The 24579-nt window shown below is 41.7% G+C and overlaps 1 protein-coding gene across 4 annotated transcripts in view; it reads right to left on the bottom strand.

Moving 5' to 3' along the window:
• fstl4 (follistatin-like 4) overlaps positions 1-24579 on the bottom strand; it is a 332552-nt gene that overhangs the window by 114571 nt on the left and 193402 nt on the right. For all 4 annotated transcript variants that reach the window (XM_085797187.1, XM_085797188.1, XM_085797189.1 and 1 more), the window contains exon 4: positions 11273-11515. In XM_085797187.1, the coding sequence (XP_085653313.1) occupies positions 11273-11515 (243 nt within the window). The remainder of the gene's footprint in view (positions 1-11272; positions 11516-24579) is intronic.

The following is a 24579-nucleotide window of genomic DNA, read 5'->3' as shown; positions in this document are numbered from 1 at the left end:
CATCCATACTGCTCCTATTCTCTGAGGAAATCATGTGGGATGAGCTTGAAAACAATAACACGGACTGATAACTTCCCCGGGGCAGCTGTTGGGATCGTTACTCCCTTTGGGCCTCAGAATTATAGCACTCTCCATAGTCAGCGACTTATGGTTGAACAGTGACTCGATGATGCAAATAAGCCCTATGGTACCGAGATGCTGTACTTGCTAATAATAAGCACCAAGGGCACAATGTCACTCGATATAATGGGAGCTATAGTGGCTCCTCGCCGTGGTCTGATGATATGGAGGTGACCATGAACATATGTGGAAAAAAAAGTTGTTGTTTTTTTTTGCTTCTTGAAAAACAATGTAACATAATGCGATAATGTGTTTGCAACCCTGCTGTTATATTCAGTTCGTACATTTTTTTTCACAGCTGTTGTAAAACCCAGTTAAATAGTTCATTTAGAGAAACAACATGTCAGCAATCCAGGACCTCTGTTTACTGGGCACAGCAGCCAAATAAAGACTCACTTATAATAAATGGTCTTTTAACGACATTGACCATTAAATCACACATTTACATCGAGAGGGTGACCTTTGTCAAATGGAAACTGACACTATTTAAAGCCATTACATATGAACAACTGCTTAATATATCTGGATGAAACCAGCAATATGGAAACACTGTGACATTGGCTACGTTCAAGTATTACATCTTGCCAAATATATCATGTCCCAAAGTGATTTTTCTGAATTTGCCAACATGGCCAGAGGTGTTATTTCAGTAGGAGGTTTCCAGGAGACCTTGAAAAATCAGCACTCAATATGAGCAGATTTTATTTTGAGGATTTCTTAATCCACATTTTGGAACTTGGCGTTTTGAGAGTCTAAGTATCTCAAGTGTTTCGGGCTGTGTGAGGGGCTGGGCAGCCATTCATTCAGCTATAGAGAGCTGGCGAATCAGTTGCTACAGCACATTGAGCTGCACTAGATGTCAATCTGGGCTTGTTCTTTTGCCCTCTGGTCAAACTGTTGCGCGGGCTGCCGGAGTGGAAATATATAATCTGACAGCTCACATTACACAGGACAGTGGAGGGACTGTTCAGTTATCTGCTCGCAGCAAGATCAGGAGGAGCTGGGAAACATGAAAAATGTCACCTGCTTAGACAAACTTTATGAGAGTAATTGAATAGCTTCGCTCTCTGTGTGATACCCTGCGCCTGAGCACAAAGGCGTAAAAGCAAATGACTGACAGCGTGCATTAAAAGTGCCAACTGATTTTCTGTTACTGCAATCCAGAGCGGATAATGATTACTAAGTGCAAAACTAGCTGTGAGGCTGGCTGAAGTCTTCTCTCGCTTTGGGGTAGTAGTGATCATGAAATTGATGTGCTGACCATACAGCATTCATACAGTATTATTATAATTTCTCCCAGGCTCTCTTTGCTAAAAGTGCTTCTGTAAAAAGTCCAAATCAGGGGAGAGTTACAGTCTTCCTGGCAATCTTCCCATGTTATAATTTTGTGGATAATTCTTTGGATGGCTAGGGTATTATTTAAAAGTTTTCGATGCTTAGACAAAAGCTGTACTGTAATGTGAGATGTGGTGCTGCATATCAAGCTCCTATTTGTGCTCCAGTAACTCTACTTCATCTGCTGACAAGTGGGGAAGTGAAGCCACAGTCAGAGCAGATCTATCAGCGTATTTCTTCTGCATCGGCATAATCACATTAACTCCATTAGATTAGGCTGTGTCCGATTTTCCCAGCCTTTGCATTACAAGTATAATTTGACTCTGATCAAAGAAGCACTTTGAACTGCAGAGTGTATTTAAGTTTGGAGAGTGACATAATTTGACATAACTGCATTGTACTATCTTAGTCGAGGCCCTAAAGCAGCTATAATCCGTAATGCAGCGTAGCAATGTCAAGAATGAAGTCGGTGTAAGAATGCTTAGTTTATGCAGAAGGTAGAAAAATGCACTGTATACAAAGCAACATATTGGAAACACAAGTTTAACTATTGTTCAAATGAGAAATCGTGACAGCAAAGATCAAAGAAGACGCTGTGATGGATTAGGAGTAAAACACAGCCATGCGTACACTTTATACTCCGAGCCTGGGTGTGTGAGTGTATGTGTTTGTGCTTGTCAGAGACTTATAGTGTGTGTGATTTTTTTTTCTCTACCCAGGGTCACTTTGCCTTGAGGTGATGCTTGTATTTTTTATTTTTTTATTTTCCAGGCTCACACTCTACTTAAGCTCTGAACCAATTTAACACAGGCTGGGGAATGCAGAGAGAAGCCTGACAGAGTCACTCAAATCCCCGTCTGCACTATATTGGGGGCATAGTCAGAGAAATGAGGGTGAAATACAGAGGAGAGAAAAGTGGTCTAGGGGGGTGGCGAGTGGGGGGGTGGGTAGAAAGGGAAGGAGGGTGAGTGGTGCAGGAGGAAAAGACAGATCTGCATGGGTGCAGAGAGAGAGAGAGTAAAGTGTTTCCATCTTGTGTAAAAGTCAGTAACTGGCAAACTATGAATGCATTTGTTGATTGCTGTCTAAAATGCTAATGCACGGAGTGATGTTAATAATCCCACTTGCGGGTAATTGGACGCCCGCTTTGACAGAAACACGTCTGATAAGCAAAGTTTTCAAAGTTGGGTCCAGAAGCACTGGCAGCCATATGTATTTTCCTTTTATGTGGCCATTAAACTGATGAAAGAGTCGTGAAATGAAGGGGGATGGGCCAAATGAATTCATTTGTCACTCTCTAATTTCTCAGTGTTTCAGAGGCATTTGCCAACAGCTTTTAAAAATCGGTGTTATGAACAGTAATAAAAGCCGAGCGTGTTAGATGAACAGCTCCAAAAATTTATGCGGTACCACCTGTTAGCTCAACAAGACACAGAATGCCAAGATGGCTTCCCCTGAACACAGTCGAGATTAGGGATCTGTTAATTACCTCAACAACAGAGACAAACAGGAAGTCAAAGTGTGTGTGTGTGCGGACATGTTGGAGAGAAACACAGCAGTTGAATTCCAATTTCAATTTATCAACTCATATTTCAATTATCAATAAATAAATCCGCGTGCACCCACCAGGCCGGGCAGCATGCGACAGAAGCTAATCCACGAGGCCCATTGTGGTGCAGCGGGGTGCAGCTCATCACTGAACAGGCAGAGCGGCGATAGCCAACGCCAGTGTTGTGACAAGCATGTCAAAATCTCTTAGGCGTGAGTAAACACTCTCTTTCAGAAGAGATTATTTTGTTTTTGTCATGACAGAGGTGGTGTGTCTTCATTCGTGTACGTCTCTGTGTGTAATATGTTATGCTCGTCGTGCATTTTTGTGTGTGTGCACAGACGAGGAAAAGGATGAGTAAGGATGAGCAGGCAATCTGAGGAGAAGAATAAAAGAACAAAAAGCAGAGTGTGCCACAAGACTAGAAAAGAAAGTGACTGGATTATGAATGTGGATCAGGACAAGATAAAATGAAAAGCTTCTGCCTTTTCAATTATAAAAAATGAAAAAAAAAAAAACACAGAAAAATTCAAATGTCTTTGAAACGTGTTGAGGCAATAAAACCTTTAAAAATCATTTGTAAAGAAGGATGCCAAACTGGATTTGACTTTTTTTGTCATCTGTTGTGATTTTTTTTTGGTGAACCAACCAATGTGACTGATCTGTGAGGATTAAGAAAAGTCAAGGAAACATGATCCCCAAGTGCGTTATATGTAACATTTCTAAACGTCTCTGCTGAATACGATTCTGCTAAACAAACATAGGACAAATGAACCAAACAGAAAAGTGACTGTTGTCAACCTTTAGGTGAAGCGTAAAACCAGATCCTGAGCTATAAGTTGATATAAGCAGGTAAACTCACTGATTTACAGCCAGACACACTCGCTCTCTCACACCGAGGTCCAACGACGGGCCAGTGGTTCTGGACGCACCACAAAAGCCACAGGCGCTGGTCAGCTGCAGACGCTCAATGACAGCCAGCTGTCGGCTCAGGGTCAGCGTCTTTATAGCTGCACTACGAGACAAATCTTATTACCTTTAGGTCTCCAATAAAGACATGTGCCCAGATCTGGCATCGCACTGATGTTTCCTGCTGCCAACAAGTGAAGCAGCTTTACTAATTTATTTCCACATTAAGCCAGCCTCAAGGAATCTCAACCACCGGTGGATTCGTACCAGGTTTTGTGTGGTTTCTGTAACTTTTGTTGCATGTCCGACATCAACTGGTGCTGTATGATGCATTTTAATCTTGTGTTTTTTGTGTTTGGTTTAGATTTGTGGGTGAAGTGCTTATGTTGTTACAGAGTGCTCAGTGACTAGACTTGATTGTGCTATTTTTTTGTCAAAATGGAAAATAAAAATATTTGTCAATTCACTTTTATCAAACAATGTTAGCGAAATAAATTCTCAGCAGCACTGCCGATCATAAAATGTGATTTTCCTTTTGCCTGCTTTGTTTGTCTGTTGTGTGGGGCTGTTTTATCTTCTGTCAAACCAAAACAACATTTGTGCAATGTTTTTCTTTTTCTTTTTTTTCCCTCACAAAGCAGAAGCAGAACAGCATTAATTACTAGTGTGACAGTAGAACAGGCTTCGGAAAATCATACGTCTACGTACGCTTCACGATGTCTGAACAACACACCAGGTGCCAGCTGTTGCCTCATCAATGGCTGACAGGAGGAAAGCGCCAGAGTTTTGGTGCAGTATCCTTGACGGTGTCCCACTACCACAGCAGCCGGGGGGACGCCGGTGGCCAGAGAGAGAGAGAGTTTTCAGTTTTCATGGGGGAGACTGATGTTTATGAGGCAGGGGACGCAGAGCAGGACCAGGGGACGTCTCTATCTGGGACAGGGCATCCATTTCATACAGCAAATACATCCACCATAATGAATCTGTGGGGAGGATATCAACCTAATGAGGTAAAACCCATGTGACCACTGACGAGAGAAAATGAGGAGAAAGGTGTTGGGAGGAAGAAAAAAAACATGAGAGAAAGATGGAAATAGTTGGACTGTTCGTTAATAAACCCAACGTAACAAATAAAGGGCTGTCAGTGGAGGCCTGCAGGGTATTAGGTGCGTGTTTGTGTGTGTGTGTGCGCGGACATGTCACACCTGGTCGCCCTAAGCAGGCGTTAGTCCTTATTAACCTAACAGAGAGTTGGACGACAAGTTGTGGTCCAGCGGTGCGTTATGTGACCTGCGCAGCTCTACACCCTGCTGAAACAGTCGAGTTCAATTGTGAGCGTTTATAAAACATGTCATTGTGATGTAGAGAGCTGAATGGTGTCATTTAATAGGGCATAGCAGAACTAATTAGGGTAATTTTTACATTAATTGAGGAGTTCACTCAGCTCATGCTGGTCGTGCCCTAATCACACAGTAAGTACATGAATACTATCGCTCATTTTATATAAACCTCACATATAAAAGGTGAATAAGAAGCACAGCGGTGGAGCTTGGCTCTCTGCGAACGGACCGTGACTCACTGAAAGTCTTGGCTTTAAACTCAATATATATAGTTGTCTGGTATTGAACTGAAAAAATCTATTTTTCTTTAACATTTCTACATGTTTGTGTATAAAATAAAAATCAGTGGCTTCAATTACTTGAGATGAGATGAAACTCTGCAAACAAGAAAGACAGATAAAGGCAGGCGGCTTCAACACAATCACGATAAAAACAATTTTTTATATAATTTCAGTTAACTGTAATGTTGACTTTGACTTTCTGGAGTCTCTAAATGCCACGAGACACTTCACTTCATATCACCAGACAAAAATATAGTGGGATAGCAACCTACTTTTGTGACATCGTGTGAAAAAAGTGTATTTTATAGCAGCTCTCTCACATCACAGTTACTTGAGTTTTGACAGAATAAGACCACACAGAAAAAAAAAAAAAAGTTTGGCATGTCTATGAAAGCACGCAAAATATTTTAGGCATTTAAATCCTGCAAAGTATTGGCAAAGAGAAGAGTGTGACACCACAGATACTGCAACACTTCCAGCAAAAGGAAGAAAAAAATAACAATTTAATAAAAAACTGATATATTTGCCACCTTCAAAAGCATTGTGCTGTGACCTTCTGTGGACACAACGAAAGCTATAGGGCTGGAGCTCACCCTAAAAGTTGATCCTCCTTATGAGAGCTGTGTGTTTGCGTGACCGAGTTAATGGCCTCAGTCACAGAAGGGGGCAGAGGGTTAGTGAGCAATAAGATGGACGGCGGCGGTGGCAGAGCGCTGCCACGGGCTGTGGAGAGGGCGGAGAGAGAGGAAGACGCTTTGATGGCTAATGCAATAACCGCGGCTGCCCCCGAACGAGCCGGGACGATAAAGAGAAATCAGAGCGACTGAGGCGCCGCTCAGCGCGGGAAACATGGCAAACACGGATAGATGGTGGACGGCTGGAGGCGGAGGAACGGAGGGTGGAGAATACAAAGCAATTCATGGTCTCAGGATCAATGTACAGGGGATGGGATTGGACAATATCCTGGCTGAGATGATAACAACATGGAAACTTGTGCAAATATAACTGAGTGGTCACATGCCTCCTGTGGGTTTTACAGAATAATGAGCTTAATAGACGTGTGGTGAGATGAAGAGATGGAAGGATCCGTTCTCTCCTCACTTCTACTTTCCATCTGGCAGATGGCAACACATTGACCGTCCGATCAACAGCGTCACAACCGAGTACCACCAGTGCAACACTCATCCCTAATGAAGTGGTCATAGCGGGGCGGGATGCATTAAAGAATTAAAGAGCCCCCCCTGCTGAGCGCCTCGCCCAGGCCCAGTGCAAACAGATGTCTCTTCCTGCTCATCAGGAAGATGAAAGTGGTTCATCAAGCACGTTAGTTCTTTTTCAGATGATTTAAGAGGGAAGAGATTGCAATCAAAGCCGGGGTCAGAAGTGGGCTGACCCTGCAGCACAGAGCTCGCCTCACACAGAGGAGAGAGAAAACCATCTATCTGTGCCATGCTAATTTCACAAATTAGCAGAGTGATTGGTTGTGGACTTTAATGACCTTTCATAAATTGCAAGTTAATAAACTGTTTGCATAATACCACGTGCATGTATGTGTGTGTGTGTGTGTGTGTGTGTGTACTCTGTCTTTGTGTGTTTGTATAACGATGGAGTTCATTAATTGGACAATAAGAAGCGCACATCTTCTCAGAGAGTGTTTTCCAAACTGCTATCTTAGGGTTTCGGATGCGGTAAATTCAATCAACTAAAACCATTTGCTTAAGGAAAAGGAGAAGATGGCTGCTGGGAGATAAAACGAGAACCAATGTGGTATTTCCTGCTTCACTCAACACAGTCACAGGTTGTTTTTCGGTGTCTAGACATACAGTAATCCTATGAAAAATATCAAGATTTGAAGATGTGTCTGTTCCAAGTATTTATGGGAAAACATACCACACATATCAACATGGTCACCGGGTTGCACTGCTGTCTATTAAACTGTATTATCATTTTTATGGCATCAGTTACTTGGCGGGGGAGGATGTCATTTTTCACATGGTGAGATCGACATCCTCAAGGAAAACCTCTTTTATGGCTTTTGGCAATTACAATCTAAATGGGTTATTAGGATTGAGTGCAGCTGGCCTATCACTCTATTTTACTGACAATGTGCCCCTTATGAAGCCATTTGGGGTCAAATCACTTAACTTTGAAGCTGTTTATCAATTTGCCGGTGAAGTAACTTTAACTTTTGTGTCAGACATTCAGAGTTTCTGTGTCGAGAGTGTTTGTGGAGTGGATAACCTAAGCTAGCTCAGAGTAATCTTCAAAGTGCTGCAGAGAAAACAGAATTGAAGTTATTGAAAAGATGCAGTAATAAAAAGCTCTTTATCCCACTTTCCTTCTCTCTTACTATTGTATAATAGTTTTCTATTTACTCCAGAATATAGGACTTTATAGGTGTTTCCTCTTTCGCCCATTGTTATTCTAATGTTATTGTACTACTCACACTTATTGCTATTAAGGTAATATGGATTGCCAGCTGAACAGTCTGAGTGTAAATACAAGGCAGCCAGTGACAGGGCTGAACAAAGAGCTCTACACTCATCCTTTTTAACCCCCCATGCAATCACCCCTCCTGTCAGTCACAAACCACCCAGCCACCGCCAAACACTTCAGAGTACGTCAGTCAGAGTAGAGGCAGACTACATCCTCCCTCTAGCTGCATCAAAGACAACCTGAGTGGTAGATTCACCTCTGCAACCATGATTGTCTCAACAGGTTGACACTGGTTTGAACCGTTAAAGAGCGCTAAATGGGAAAGCAAAAATAATAATACAAATTGAGGATAACTCAATATTTAGACAGAACTATACACAAAAAATGGAAGAGTTTACCTGCCAGTGTGTCATAAACATGACACCATCTGTGTGAAATTTGAAACATACATTTGGCTGTAGTAACAGGTGAGACCAATGGCAGCCAAGTGAGTATTTTCCAATCAGGCATATGAAAAAGCGGAGTTCACACTGTCAGCCCTCCACTTTGCAGTTTTCTTAAAAGGACACTTGTCTCAAGGCTCAACAGCCTCAGCATGCAAATAACATCTCAGAAGAGAAACGTGTGAATGGTGAACACGACTCTTCAGCCTCAGGGCAGCAGGAAAGTCAAAGTCGACTTTTTATCTTAAAACGATATTTTGTGAGACGTCCTGTGTGACCTGGTGCTGGAACACAGACAGAGGTCATTGTGAATGTGCTCTGACTCAAAGCCGGGTGAATAAACTAAAAAACCTCAAATCAGCCCTGTAAGACGGAGCCACTGAAATGAGGTCGGCACAATGGAAATGTTGTTCCTCTGTGTTTTTTCTTTTGCCAGAGCAGAGAGTTTCTGAACTGGCTGCAAGTGCACAGAGAATCACAATAATCCAGATATGCTGAAACGAAAAAAGGCTACTCGAGCACTTGCCAAAATTTGAGACTGTGACTTTGGCCGTAGCCCTGAGGAAAGTGGCTTTCACAGCCGAGCCTTTAGGTTTAAATTTGAAACAAAAATTATAATAAAAAAGAAACAAACAAACAAACACATGAAAAGATGTTTCACCAAAAATAGCTGCAGGGACCAAAACCATCTATATCATCTGTGATTCTTGTGCCATCTAGCATTTGATTATCCCTAAGGTCTTAAAATGGGACACAAAATATATAATAAAAAAAAGAAGAGAAACCAGAAAAAAAATCAATGTGTTCAAAAACAGGAAGAAAATGTACTTTCATCAACTTTTTTTATTTAATCTGTTTCAAAGTGAAACACAGTGCTGCAAGGGAACAACAATGCACCGCCCTTAGAATAATACCCGTTTGTCTATAAAATATTGTATCAATATTTATCAGGCAGTTTTTCAAATCTTTGTTTTGTTTTGTTGACTTGGAGCGTGTGCTAAATCCTGACACAAACTTCATTCATAGGGCAGCGAGGAAAAAGTCAACAAGGTGGCTCAGCATTTGGTTACCCAGGCGTTTGTTATTTTCAAGGGTTTTTGAGTGAAACAGTGAAGCTTGGAGGCAAACAAAGAGGGAGAGGAGCACCAACAGGCCAGAAAGTCAGAGACGACTGAACCGCCGCAGCACCTCTGCACTGTTACTAACGAGAAATGATAATTGTGAATAATGATTCTAGCTCAGCAGAGAGCTGCCTCCCAATGATGTCTTTGTACGTCAGGTGACATAATTACTTCCTAATTTACAGAGATGCACATACACACACATACACACACACACACAATTCCCGTGACATATGACTGATTTCCAACATTTTCCATCTCCTGCTGGTTTTCATTCAGACATCTCGAGTTTAAGCCTAATGTGCCGACTGAACATCCCTAATGTGGATTAGCCATGCATGGTGGTGTCTGCCAGGAATCCTTCTCTCCCTAATGTGATAGGACTTAAAGAGCTGTGCGCCATGTTTGTTTATGTGAGCGTGTGTGTGTGTCTGTTTCTCCTAAGCGTTTACAAAAACATGCATTTTAATTAACTATAGCTTTAATTTCTTATATGCACACCTTGGTGGAGGTGCCAGCAGGTGGACTTCACACATACTTGCAGCTAAAACAAGTGTGTGTAGAAGTTAAAATTAGCCGCGGCCTCTACCAAGTGCTGTTACCTTTAAATCGAAGTTGTGATGAAGCGACTGGGCTGTTTGTTGGATAATAACGCTGACTGTTCATGCTGAGACTGCACTTCTGCTAATGAGTGATGACCAGGGAGTGAGCATTTTAATGATTTACCATAGGGAACCGGTGATCCTCAGTAACCTAGTGGTGATTTGTGAGTGCCAGGATATTGATGTGGTGGAGGAGTTTCTCAGAGTTAGACCGTCAAGTGGACAAACTGAATGAACTCACAAATGTACAAATGTTTGCATAAACACTGGATGAAAAAATATGGGTTTATTATTATTATTACACAGATGTTTAAAATCCTCTGATTGAAAACTCAGCATTATAGTTCCACAATTGGCCTGATCATTAAATCAAATTTTACAGTGCTACTATAAATGATTTAGGTGCCCGTGTTTGTGATTAAGCCCGACTGCCAAGTAAGTATGCTGACTTGAACTGAAAGGGAGCGTGATTACAGCAGCAAAATACACAGAGGAGACGAGCACAACGCCTGAGAAAATATGCTTACTGTCTGAGTGCCAGTGTCGGTGCTTAGCTATCATTTCCCAGACAAACTCCACCCTGAGCCGCAGCCTTCAGAGCCAAACTACAAATGATTTCGCTCTTTCATCCCGACCGAAAAAGGTGCCTGACGGAAACGGCATCATTTCCGCAGTGATTGATGCTTGTGACTGGAGCTTGACAGGTTGCAACGTGTAACACAACAATTGCTTTGCTTTGTCTGTACAATTCTATTACTGTTTAAATGTTTCAACATGAAACTCAAGTCAAAGCCTTGCTGCAGCCTTGAAACAGCTCAAATCTATGCCGCACAGCGCAGGTATCACAAAATCATCTGAGGGCAATTTTCAGCAGACCTGAGCACCAGACACAGAGATGCAGTCAGACATCAAAGATACATAAAACCTGTGCAGCATCACTGTGTTCTTGTTGTGCTGTAGCAACAACACTGCAAAAAAAAAAACAACCTTAACTTAAATGATACCTACTCCAATATGTTTGTTTGTCTTGAGGCTTTGCTGAGGTAAATCTCAGATATTTCATTTCAAGACAGTTTTATCAAATAAACATGGAAATCTGAATTAGCCAGTGTGTCAGCGCAGCAGTCAGGAAATACCTTTGAAGAAGCACTCCTTGCTGTGCACCACGTAGATCCGCCTCCTCTCCAGGCAGGCGGTGCGGTAAACCTCGCAGTGGTTCTCGTAGAACCGGCCGTCCGAGCCGCACACCGGCACGAAGGAGGGCCGGCACTTTTCCTGGCAGACGCACTCTGCGCGGCCGGTGTCCGCCATCAGCACACACTGCCGGCCCCGTCCACAGTAGGTCCTCCGACACGGATCCTCATCTGGGTCGGCACGGGCTGGAAGAAGAAAAGGTTGTGGTTTCATTTTAATTTAAGAAAACAACAGGACTAAATAAGCAAAGTTTATAAAAAAGTAAGGAGTAAATTCAATCTCATAAGAAACAGAGAAAAAGAGAGAGGGGGGAACATTTGTTTCAACTTATTTTACTTATCTTCAAAACTCTGGAACAGAATCACAAAGATAGAGATCAGCTGAGGTTGCACGATGCAAAAATAAAATATATTTCACTCATCAGCACTGATCACAAATCTTGGGCTGAGACAGACAAAAGAAACGGCGTCCTTGCAGCTGAAGTCAGTGGGCCCATGAATCATACAGTATTTGTGAGCATTTGTCAACAGCGGCTGCTCACTACAACTTGACTTTGTTTGGTTTCCAGCGCTTCACATCGACCATGAATGAAACATTCTGTCAGGCTTCAATAACATTAGAATAGAAAAAATGATGTAACTCTCAGGCTGACAGGAAGTATCAGGAGCCTCACTCACTCTGCTGCTGCAGCACATGGCAGCAAATCCTTCAACAGTAAGATTTAACACTCAATGTCATAACATGTCCTCGTACGACACAGCGAGGAGCGGTTAGACTTTCCTGTCTAAATCATATTATCATCACTTTGTGAACCAGTGGAGTATCTTTTCATTCTCAGGAGCTCATTTTCCAACAAATCCACTGCATAAATACAAAAAAAATTGGCTCCGACTTAACCTGATTTCAACAAACACTGCATTAGATATGAGAGTGAAAATCTATAACAACGCTGTAACAAGATGAATCAGACCGTATGCAGCAGAAATAGAAAAAGCGTAAACTCGAGTCAAACACCTCCGGTCCTGATCACAGGTAGGAGATAGAGTGCTAACAAGGAGAATATTTTTATTTTTTTAAATACAAACTATACAAATCAAACATCCAGGTGTCCTTATTAACACCTCACGGCACTCGTTCACACATATTTGAACACATCCGTATACAAACACACAATGTATACCTGAGTGTGTCAGTGCACAACTCACATCTTCTGCATAACCCACTCTGCAAGCCACACACACACACACACACAGTTCATAAGCCACTCCCTGTTCCTGTCCTACACACGTGCACAGACGCACACTGCACACGCCAGCATGCACACCACTCACCGACGAGGACACATCACTTCTTCCCCCTGATTTAATCTATTTGCACTTAAAGTGAGTCAAAAAGCTGCTGATCCCACTGAACGCTCCACCTTGGATTGATCCTCCCCGACTCCATGAGCTTGACCTGGAACCCGCCCTCGCTTGTCATGATCTGAGCGCTGGATTTATGGGCTCATGCGCCGTGGGGTTATCATCGCAGTAAAAACTACATGTTTTAAAAAAAGGGTACACACACACGGGGGACATTTGTTGGCTCTCAAGCCCATCTGCTAAATGTCAGTGGTCGTAAATGACACACAAATACTGAGGTAGAAACCTGACTGGAGTTTAAACATTGCTCATATGCTCATGAGAAAGTAAAAAATCTATATTAACAAACTTCTACCTGAACACCCACATACTGTTTACTTCACTGACGAAGACCAAAGATAATTCTGTGTTTCTGCGGTATACAAATCAATACATTTGTACATCTAGAGAAACTGAAAAAATTAAAAAAAATATATACATGACTACTGGAGATTCAGCTTCACACATTTCATATTCTGCTCTCACCGTCCACTCCCACACTCTCTCCACACTGTTACAGAATATACAAATGTCAAAAACTGCTCGAATTTTATTTATTTTTTTATCTTTTACAAGTTTTGAAAAAAAAAGAAAAAGCGAAACTTCACCCAGAGTTGACCCACAGGAGTTTTAGCAGTTTCTTCTTTTAAAATTTCAAGCGTGCTGTCTCTGTTACCTTTGATGTTAACAAGCTCAGTTATTTTCCATGGAAACCAGGGCAAATATAAAGGAGAACGACTGTTGGCTGCAGAACTGTGAGAAACAAATAGCACAGTACGGGTAACCTCGGTGTCAAGGTACAGAGGGAAACAACACTGTAAAAGAGTGAAAATGAAACCATCGTTTCATCGTCAAGTACAATAAAATCTACAGTCATTGCTCGTAACATTAAATTTCACTTGTGGCGCTCTGTGAAGGCCGTTTTCCCCAATACAGGGAAATGAATACAAATCCTAAAAAAGGACTTAGTGGCCATTGTGTTGAAGCTGTTTTGAGGTGAAGCCAGTTGAGATGCTGAGTGGAGGTCAGCTCTATTATCCCCCTGTGGAATAAGGCTACAAACCCACACAGGCTTAACTTTAAAGAGCCCAGTCCAGGCTTTTACAGTCAAACTGCTGAAAACTGAAATTGAATTTGCCTCGAGTATAATCATATCGAAACTCTCAGCGTATTCAATATGGGTGGTAATGAGGTAATGTGCTGCTGTTGGAGGACAAAAGTCCCTTAATTACATAAAAGGGATCCAGGGCTGACACATAGAGGCACACACACACAGGCACATACAGTACACATTAAAAAAAAGCCCAAAACAACATCTGTACTTGACACACAGTCATATAAGACATAGAGAATATCACCTGCTCCATCAATATTAGTTTTAATTGATGGAAATTCCAATAATTCATAAACTGCTCAATAAGAATATACACTAAACATTTACAGATTCCAGTGTCTTTGTTGTTTGGACAAACTGTGCGACGTGAGGACATTGTCTCTGGTATCAGGGACTTGTGATGTGTATCTTTTTATTGCCTTTGACATTTTATAGACTGGACTTTCAATCAAATAAAAAACAATCAATAGACGAGTCGATAAAAATAATATAGTTTCAGAACAACACACTCCGTCTGACCGGACTTGGGAACACTGACTCCTCCTTTATCATAATTAATCTGCTGAAGGAAGCTGCGGGTTGGGGGCGTGCCAGTTAAATACCCAGAGGGGAGTGTCGAGACACGGAGGAGGAGGAGTGGGAGGAGGAGGAGGAGGAGGAGGAGGAAGAGGGGAGTAAGACAGACTCAATTCTTTTTTATTCTAGTTTACTAATTGTTGTGCGTGTCTCGGCAAAGCATCTGTGGGAAATGCAAAATAGCCCGGCTCCCTTGTGACCTTGCTGTTCATGTCAAGGTCGGGGACGATTACAAGATCGTTTGTATTCTCCGAGCGTGGGAGATTAAACAAAAGCGTCCTGCGGCAGTTACCCACCGGTGGCTGTCTTCTGTCTTCATCCTCCTAGTTCTCTCTCTCTCTCTTTCTCTCTTCCTGCCTGACTTATTTTTCTTTCTTCTACATCACCAGCTCCCTCGCCCCTTTCCCATTTTGCTCGGAGAAAAGACGACAACATGAGCAGCGGTCGCTCAAACAACGGAAACAATAGTGCATAAAAGTTACATCTACAATACACGAGCTGTCTGACATTTAGCTAAGTCCTTGCACTCGTGTTCATCCGCGCTCTAAGTCCTTTGTCTTGTGCTCTCTCGGACCATGTTGGCTGCAATTGTGGCTTGCTTAAGAGGCTAAAAGTGTCATTTGATAATCCTCCCTGTCTAAGCTGCCGGCACACTGCTTATAAACGGCTCTTATAAGTTCAGGGGCTCTTTGGTGCCAAGACAATGCCAGGCTGACCATCCGGCGTTGAGCCTTGCCATCCTTCTGCTTCTTCTTCTGGTGCTCCATCTTTGTTTTCTTTTCTACTTTGTGGTGCGCGTGTACGTTCTCTCCATCGCTTAGTTAATACCCGTCTGGTGCCGAGCTGTGGTGGGCCTGAGGGAAAGTGAGACTGGGTATTGTCCACTATAATCTGAGACATGTTCAGTAAGGAGCAGTGTTGATAATTGCATGGGAACACGGGGGATATGTAGAAAGTGTTAAGACCATTTTGCCTTATCTTAGTGACATTTTTCGACAGACAAAGATAAGTTCCCCCTTTCATTTCTTTTTATGCATGACAAAGTGGATGAGAGCATCACTGGAGGCAAAGCGCAGCACAACTGTCTGCCTGACTGACTGACTGCCTTTTCATTTGTCAGAGGAAGCTACAATCTTGTCAGTCTAAGCTCTGGCTGTGTCATTGTGATGAAGCCACTGGTAATTTAAATCCACAGCGAGTGCGTGCAATCTGTACAATCGCAATCACATATGCATTGTATAGTAGCACACTCGCTTGAAGAACACAGCTCACATGCAGTAAAAAAAAAGACTATGAGTGTAAGACTGTTTCACTCTGGAAGCAAAAAAAAAAAAAAAAAAAAAGTATGTGTTTGCTCTATTAGCAACTAAAATGCGCCTCAATATATTTCAACCTGAGGCTACACTCAAGCTCTTTAAAGCCCTTAAACATTTAAATGCAGTCAGAGCAGACTGTATTTATTTTGTGTTTAATCCAGCCCCACAGAGGGAGAGTTTGTTATTTCTGATACATTCTCCTTAGAGAGACAGGGGGACAATGCTGAGCTTCCCACTAATTAGACTGGAAGAACATTTGCCCTGCTGATGTGGGACTCACTGCCTGCAGCGCTACACTGTTATAAACCACCCTGATCCATGGAAACACCGAGGCTGCAGCCGCAAATCCTTCAGGATATCAGTATGTGACATTTACAGAAAGATAGTGGACTTTTTTTCCATTTTTCGCCGGCAGACAGATTTTGTTAGATGCTGTTCAGGCCTCTGAAATGCCCTTGTGTCATCTTTCCATTTAACTTGTGCAAGTACAGTTGTGTAGCATGCATGCGTGCATAATGTGTATGTGTATGAAGTGCCCGTGTGTTTCGTAGCCCAAGAAAAAGCTCTGTCACATCTGCTGATCCCACGGATCATTCTATTTGCTCTGAAGCAGCTGTACATAATTAAATTCTAAGACGCGCCGTCAAACACTGTCTCCCCTGTGTCGCACAGTCGGACAAAGCGCTTCTGACATGCACGCTGAGCTTGAATATCAATGGACAACAGCAGCCATCTCACAGCTAGGTGAGATATGCTGCGTCGTACATACAGATAAGACCAAACTGTCCAGGTTTTCTGCTGCATTGTTCCCAAATTGATGCAACATTTCAAGGACAGAAGCCGGAATACAAATATCACAAGATGGAGTGACCTGCGGAGTTTGGCTTTTTAATTAAGTTAATATGAGATAACATTTCACTGTCTGTTAACTTCTTAAAAAAAAAGAAGAACTAAATATTTTAAATTGTTTCCAAAGCATCAATGAGTTGAAATCTTTTATGTTTTGTTTGGTAAAAATAGACCTCCAAAGTTTTTTTGCACAAAATCTGCCCCCTGCATCAATTCATCATGATTAATATTCATCTACTAAATAACAACAGAGACTTTGAGACTATGAGAAGTCCAGTGGTTTATGTGAGGATCAATGTCTTTAAGAAGCTGCAAGAGCACAAATCCCTGAATGATCCTGCATGAAAACAGAAATAACTTTTTATTATATCGTCCAAAATGAAGAAGCAAAATTTATTGAAAAATGTGGTCTTTCTTTCTTGTCACAGTATGTGATGCTGACTGACGCGAGTCCAGTCCTAAAAATGTTAAACGTCATAGAGAGGTTGACAGGCAGCCACCACAACAGATGGCAAATGATGAGAGTCCTTCAAAAGCACACACTGCTTATTTTATCTTAATGCTAACTGAACCAGAGGAGGAGAGGCTCGGTCAGATTAGTCACTACGCCACAGTCGTGTATCACATCTCCAACGACAACCGTGTGTGTGTGTCTGTCGTCATGTGTCAATATTCTGACTGGATTTTCTAAAAAAAAAAGTCACCAGAAGGACACAACGCCATGGCAGAGAGTTAATAGGCTATCACACACACAGTGACATAAACACACTGATGCTTCCTGTCAGGTGATGATGCAACATGTTAATCTGCTGAAGGTTGATCTAATGAAGCAGAATGACTGGAGAGGAAGTGATGTCGCACTAATAATTAGCACAGCTGTGATCAGGTCATCGTCCTCGTGTGGGTTATATTAATATTGATTTTTATACAACAACTCTATGATTCATGTAATATATTAATTAAGGGTAAAAAGAACACCTGTAAATATGTAATTAAAAGTCCTAGTACTCTGATTCAGAGCCAACCCTTGTATAATTAATGTAACATTAACAACACAGCATGCAGGCTACATTAACAGGACCAAAGCAGTCGACTAAACCAGAACTCAACACACGGGACGGAAGAGAAGGTAAACCAGACTTTGAAACATCCTCCTCGCTCACTCTGGACTCCAGAGACGACTAAAGCAACACCACTACACCAAGTAACTCAAGAAGATAATTTCATTTAATATTAACTTACTACCAGAGCCATTTTTCTCCATTAAGTGCTGCAAAGCACCTATTACCTCCATGACCTCTTTCTTAATGGCAGATTCGCAGAACCTCGGTGTTCAGAGACGGAGCGGACGGACACTGAAGCAGCTCATCTGAGGAACGGTAGAAAGTATTATCTGAATTCAGAGAGCACATTGCTAATAACAGTTATCTATGGGCTCGGTCACTTTGTGTTACTCCCTGCAGCCTACACACACACACACACTAACCAATGCCTCTTTTAAATGCCACTTCTCCATGAACTTGTACCAGAGAATGATCAACTTATTTTGAGGATGAACACACGTACCAAAGATATAAAACTGGCCCGTGACTATTTTTAAACACAAACAAAACACTGGCAGTGCAGACGAGAAGCTCTTCCCTGAAGAGGCTGGTGAGACTAAAAGGAAGAAGTCATAGCTGATTAAGACCATTCGTCAAGTTATTAACGCATGCAGGACGACTCTGTTTCCTCCCGTCTTGATGTTTCTTTTGCTCGGCCCCTCCCTCCCAGACCATCGATTGCCAAGCACGCAAATGGAAGAAGTAATCAAGTGAAATGAGGAGCTGCTCGCCGCTGTTGTTTATGATGTCTTACAGTGTGTTCAGACACGTGTAATGTGGTTAATGTTCTTCTTTTCTTCCTCTTCCTCTCCTACTCTGTCACACTCTCATTTGTTATTTCAGAAGTGTGGAACCCAATTTATCTCGTGTCTGTTTTTTTTTTAATGGGAGGATTCACACAGGTAGGAATTAAAGTATGGGAGCTGTGCAAGTAAAATGTAATGACATAGAGGACGCTTAAAATAAGACTTAAAATGTTGTTAAGATGAGGAGAAAGAAGAAAAATAAGAAATGGGTTTTATGCGGAACAACCACACAGAATGAGAATAAACTACTGGAGCAAAAGGCACATTACAAGACAGAGACATAGATGAGAAGTAAAAGGAAGTCAAACAAATGATGCAACGTTCAGGATGGTACAGGAAGTTGGAAATCAGCAAAAAAAAGATTTATATGAGAGGAAGTGATGGTGCAGGGGAGAGGGAAAGGATCGCTCAGCCTCCACAGAACAGAGCAGGGATATTTGGTCTGAGAGAAATGTCACTGGCCTCATATGGCTGGTTCAGCTGATCGGCCCGTATTGATCTTCTGATCTTCATGTATCTGTTGCTGCTGTGCTGAGAGGTCCAGCTCTGTTCACAAAGACCTGGGAGAGAAGGGGGCTACTGCTGCTACTGCTGCTACTGCTGCTTTTGTGGGTAATTTTAAGACCAAGCAGGGAACACACACCAGTTAACATGATCACACCATTTATACTGTAGGTAGTTTGTTGTTTCAGTGCATCAGTTTCATCATTTACATTCTCATTTTTGTACGACTATACCCACTAACTGACCCTCTGCAGCCCCTATAGCTCTAACACGTCTAATAAAACTTTTCTATGGACTCTAACAGCCAAGGTTGTTTTCTTTTTTATTTCCTTTTATTTCAGTTGACATTTTGCAAGTACAAACATTTCACCCGCCAACTGTGAAGTGACAGATGAGCTGTTGCGATGTCTCATGCTGACCATGAGCTGTGCCACATTTTATACAAATATTCATTCATGTATTTCCATCCACTGAGCATCTCTCAGGGTCACAGTGGGGTCTGTAGCACATCGAAGGACTCAAGAAAAAAAAAGAAAAAGAAAAAGGAAGATTCTTGGAGAAAAATCCTGACTTCAAAACTAACTAGTGACATTTAAGAACCGGTTGTTTATGCATGAAAACAGCTCATTTAGATGTTGGCAGGACGCAACATGTTTTCTCTGGGCAACCTGGAGCGCGGCTTCCCCCAGGGTGTGAAAATAAGAGCAGAAATATAAAGGTGAAGTGAAATGGAAAGAGGTGCACTGACATGCACTAAAAAAAAAGAAGAACCATCTGGGAGCACTAAGCTTCTGACAACACTGAGAAACGAGTGTGAGACCAGAGCTACTGGAATTCACACTCAGCAGCCGTCAGTCACATGGTCATATTGGTTCAGGTATGACAGGTACCTGCCTCTCAACCCCCATGACTGAAAATGATTCGGGGAAGGCTGGCAGCACCGCAGTCTCTGAGTTTTCCACAATTAAGTCTGAAGAAAAGCTGGAAAAACCTGTATTAAACAATCTTACACTAAGAAAGAATTCAATATAATAAAAAACTGTTCCAATTCTGATTCTGAAATATTCATTGTTTGGAAATAACACAGGTTAATCTTCAGTTAAGGGTGCAGCCTAAGGAGTTATTTGCAGTTATGTTAATGCTGACATTTGATTTATTTTTCTAATTAAATAACGCATTCAGATGAATGTAAAAAGACATCTCTGCATCTGCATTCTCAGATCCCAACATTCAATCCACAGTAATCAACGCTGAATATAAACGAACCTGAGTGTCATGCTTTGTTCATGAAAACAACTGAGGTCGTAGCCACACACCATCTGCTCCGACTCCTGCATGGATCATAGTTTTACAGTATATGCTTATAGCCGCCTCTTATAAGTGTTTGCATTTCCCTGCAGAACAAATGTAAACTTAGCTTCCTGTGATTGACCTCTGACACTCACAGAAAAAGCTAGTTCCCACCAGCTGCTCCATTATTTCCTGCAAATTTTGCACCTCTGCTGCAGCTACTGAACAACTGGAGTCTACAGCGACGATGAGGGCTCGAGCATCAGTCCTCTTCAGCCGCCACACTCATATTTTCACATTAATGCCAGCACAGCCAAGGATGAAATAAGCTCTCAAATGTATTTTTCTGCAGTAGGTTTGAGTTAGCATGTGAGTGTGGGGACTATAATCCTGACTGGAAAAAAGAATCCATTCACAACATCTCAGGAGTCCGTCGTATAGTGTACAAATAGCAAGCGTTTGAAAAGAAGGAATGTCCCTCCTGTGTCCTGTACGCCAGCATTTGGAGCCATAATATCTCAGTCTTCAAGGCGTAAATTAAATTTTCATTCCTGTGTTTGTCTATCTGCAAATGTGCATGCATGTGTGAGGCAAAAAAAAAAAAAGTGGCTGTTGTATTCTACTGTGTGCTACAGTCTGGGGAAAAAATGTTTGCTTTCCCTTATTAGAAAATATAGTTTTTCCTTCGCTGTACAGTAAAAGCTTCTGTGCTCCCACTACACTCCACCCTGTTTATTATCAACAACATCATAATCCCTTCGATCCACCCTCTCCCTCGTCTTGCTCTCACCTCTTGCTATTCATCTCTCTATTTATACATCTCTCTACAGTATATACTGTTATTTCTGCTGACACCACACCTGCACCTGCGTCTTCACAGGGCTCTGGGAGAACAGCGACCAAGCCCCAAGCTCCACACCCCTCCACCACCCCGATGCCCTCGCTCCCACAGCCGAGGTTGGAGATGACTAATAGGCCCCACAGGGCGAGAGGCCGCAGAGGTGAGGGCGAAAAGGTGAGAGAGGAAGATCAAGAGCCGACGTCGTCTCTTAGGTCTTGTAAAAGCTTCATCTTTTGGGTGGGCTTTGGCTGCTTAACACCCCAGTCACACAAAGAGATAGTGTTGTGGATTAAATCCTTTATGTTGGGGTGGGGGCAGAATATCACCGGCCATTACAGTTTTTCCCATCAAGAAGCACTGAGGCGTCAGATGGAGGAAAATTATTCTCTGTATTCAGTGTTAAAAAGGACTGAAGCGTAGTCACAGACATGGTCCCACTGTGTATTTGAGATGCACTGATTGTATTTATATATGACCTCAAATCAGGTCAATAACATTTGGAGCTTGTTAAGTTCCAAAGTTTGTAGTGTTTTGTATAAAAGCAAAATGAGAGTGACTAAAATCTATGAATAAATCACATCAGAGGGGAGGTTAAACAAAGGTCAGCGTCTTACTGATCCTAATTTAAGCTCATAGCAACAACTTGATGATTATAAATTTTGTATTTTTAACCACAGCTTTCTGCTTAAACGGGTCACACAGAGTTACATAACAAGTACAAATGGTAAAATTATAATGGAGCACTTTGTTAAATGGATGAGACGATGAACCTTTCTAACTCCTGTGTCCTGACTCTGACACTTCGCACCTTGTCCTCTGTGATATATTTCAAAAACAGGTCACACAATAAAACACTATTACTGTACTATTATACTATCAGCAGTGTAGTATCGTAGTTTGTATCAGCAGCAGAGTATTTCTGATGAATGTAAAATGTTAGATTGTAAGAATAACTCAAAATATATCGCTTTGGAAATTTTGCATAGAGGATTTAAGCTTTACCTCCATCTTAACCTGCTGCAGCCATGACCCCACTCTGGAGGAGCAGAACATGATGGATGGATGGAGCTTTAAGTATACAGACGACTTTTCTTCAATAATTCATTGTTGGTTCCCATCTTTCTGTGGTATTTGTTGATTTGTCCTTGCATAGCTCATGCTATATGTTTACAAATATAAAATATTATGTGCTGCACATAAATCAAATGTGCATTCAACCTGCAGTGTAGGCAACAGCCTGCTTCTATGAGGCAGTCTGGTATCTGCAAACACATACTGTAGACCGAGGTTATATTATATGTTGCTGTGTCATGGAGGGACTTCATAAATGACCAGATTTGTCAAGTATAAATGTAATGAGAAAAGGGCCTTCCCATATGCTTATTTTATATCAACTAATTATTCATCGAGGGTGTGATCCAGATATGAGAGGACCTTTATCAGGATATGAGATTTCTGTCATATCAGTCTGACCAAAATTAACAGGGACGCTGAGCCAGACTGAGAAACACCTCGAAAAGCTGAAAAATACATCATGTTTGGGACCATGGTTTGCATAAGATTAGTATCATCACAGAGATTTCTGTATGGGCAGACATGGAAGATTCACACAAGATAAAAATCCAAAATGATGTGTGATTATTACAAATCACTGGGCGTCCCTCAGGTGATATTAGTCCTGTGTGAACGGAGCTCCTCACATCACCTCATCTTGAGTTTTGCACTTAAACAGACAGTTGAAGGAGTGGAGGATATATACGAGCTGAATTAATGTGTGTAAAGTATGCAGATATACAATATATACCTTATTGATTGCCATCTAGTCCTTATTTACTTTTTTTTTTCAGACAGTGTTCAGTATTAATCACCACATTCGTCTTTGAGATGCAATGATACAGCAGGACAGCAAGATTGTAATACAACGAAAGAATTTCAATTTCCAGCTTCACTGTCATCAATGTGTGTATAGAAGCAGCTGCAGGGTTGACACTAGAAAACCTTGTTTGGACTCTAAAGAGAGGCAATAAAATAAAATCAATCATGGGGGAATGAGCTGCTAGGGAACCTGGCTGGTGTTCATACACAATTACTGAGGCAGCATTATTCTGATGCTAATGACACCGGACTATACAGTACAGCACATGTCTACCTGACAGTGTATAAACAAGTGGGATTTTTTTTTTGCTTGTTTGCACTAACTAGCATATTGTTAGAAATATTTTCACACAGTTGTGACAGAAAACGTTCAACTGCCTGTACAGTAGCTTTACCTTCTCTCGGACGAAAACAGCTGGTGTGACCTTATTATCAATTAGCAGCTACGTTGTCACCTTCAATTTTCCAATCTGTCTCTGCTGAAACATGCACTCTGTGAAGTTATGTTTCCATATTGGCCTGCTCCTTAAGCTCCTTTTTTAGCAGCACATGCAGAAAAACGAGGGGGAAAAAAAATCCATTACATGAGCGATGAGTCACAAAGAGAGTTAATCAGACTGATCCAATTAAGCAGAAGCAAATGTAGCTTTGTAAAACAGAGGTGGGGATGTTGCGAAGTGATGTCAAGTGACAACAATGACTAATTACAGGGAAATAAGGATTGCCTTTCTGTTGCCTTTGCCCAGAGCTGCAAAAAAATATCAAATATAATGCTAAAATTAATTTGGGTTATGACAGAGCCCATGGAGAGGGTTTTCCTCAGAAATAATTGCGAGCCACTGAGATGTGCTTGTGTGCAGCTGATGACACTGGACATGGTACACAAACTACTTCCAGTGAAAAGGAGCAGAGATAGATGGCATAACAGAGAGACAGACGGGTGAGATAGAGTGGAAGAGAGATAATAAAGACAAAACCATGCAGTGAGTGAAAGAGACGATTCAACTTGGAAATGAAAGCCGCTCCGCAAAGCTCATGGGTTTCTGGAGGGGCTGCAGAGTTCTTTATAAACTGTCTTTGTGAACCATAAAATAAAGAGGGAAAAAAATGTTCTGTGACCCACAGAGCTAGAAGCTAAAGATGGACAACAATCTGCCACAGAGCGCACAGCTTCACAGAGTCTTAGAGCACCAGGGGTCTGGTGAGGGCGCCGGCTTCTGCTTAGTGAATAAAGCTTTTTGTTATAGAGCAAACTATCATCCTATGGAACCATAGGGAGAGCCATAACATATTCTAAAAATGAATACAATAAATAAACACAATAGGCCTTTTAAAAGCTGATATTATGACTTGTCATTACAAGCAAAGCAAAGCTGCTGCTATTAACATTTAAGATGCTCCATTGTCCCAGTAAACAAAGACAGTGTGACAGCAAACATGGCAACAAACCCGGCGCCAACTGGTGCTTCATTATTTACACCTGTGGTTTTCCTACTGTGATGTGTCAAAATACTATCATCATCATTTCAAATGACAAGTCCATTTACATAAAATTACATTACATGACAAGTTAGT

The sequence above is a fragment of the Trachurus japonicus genome, chromosome 14 (genome assembly GCF_045865225.1).
Source record: "Trachurus japonicus isolate A0001 chromosome 14, Traja_1.0".
Classification (NCBI taxonomy): Eukaryota; Metazoa; Chordata; class Actinopteri; order Carangiformes; family Carangidae; genus Trachurus; species Trachurus japonicus.
This window is presented reverse-complemented; position numbering and strand designations above follow the sequence as displayed.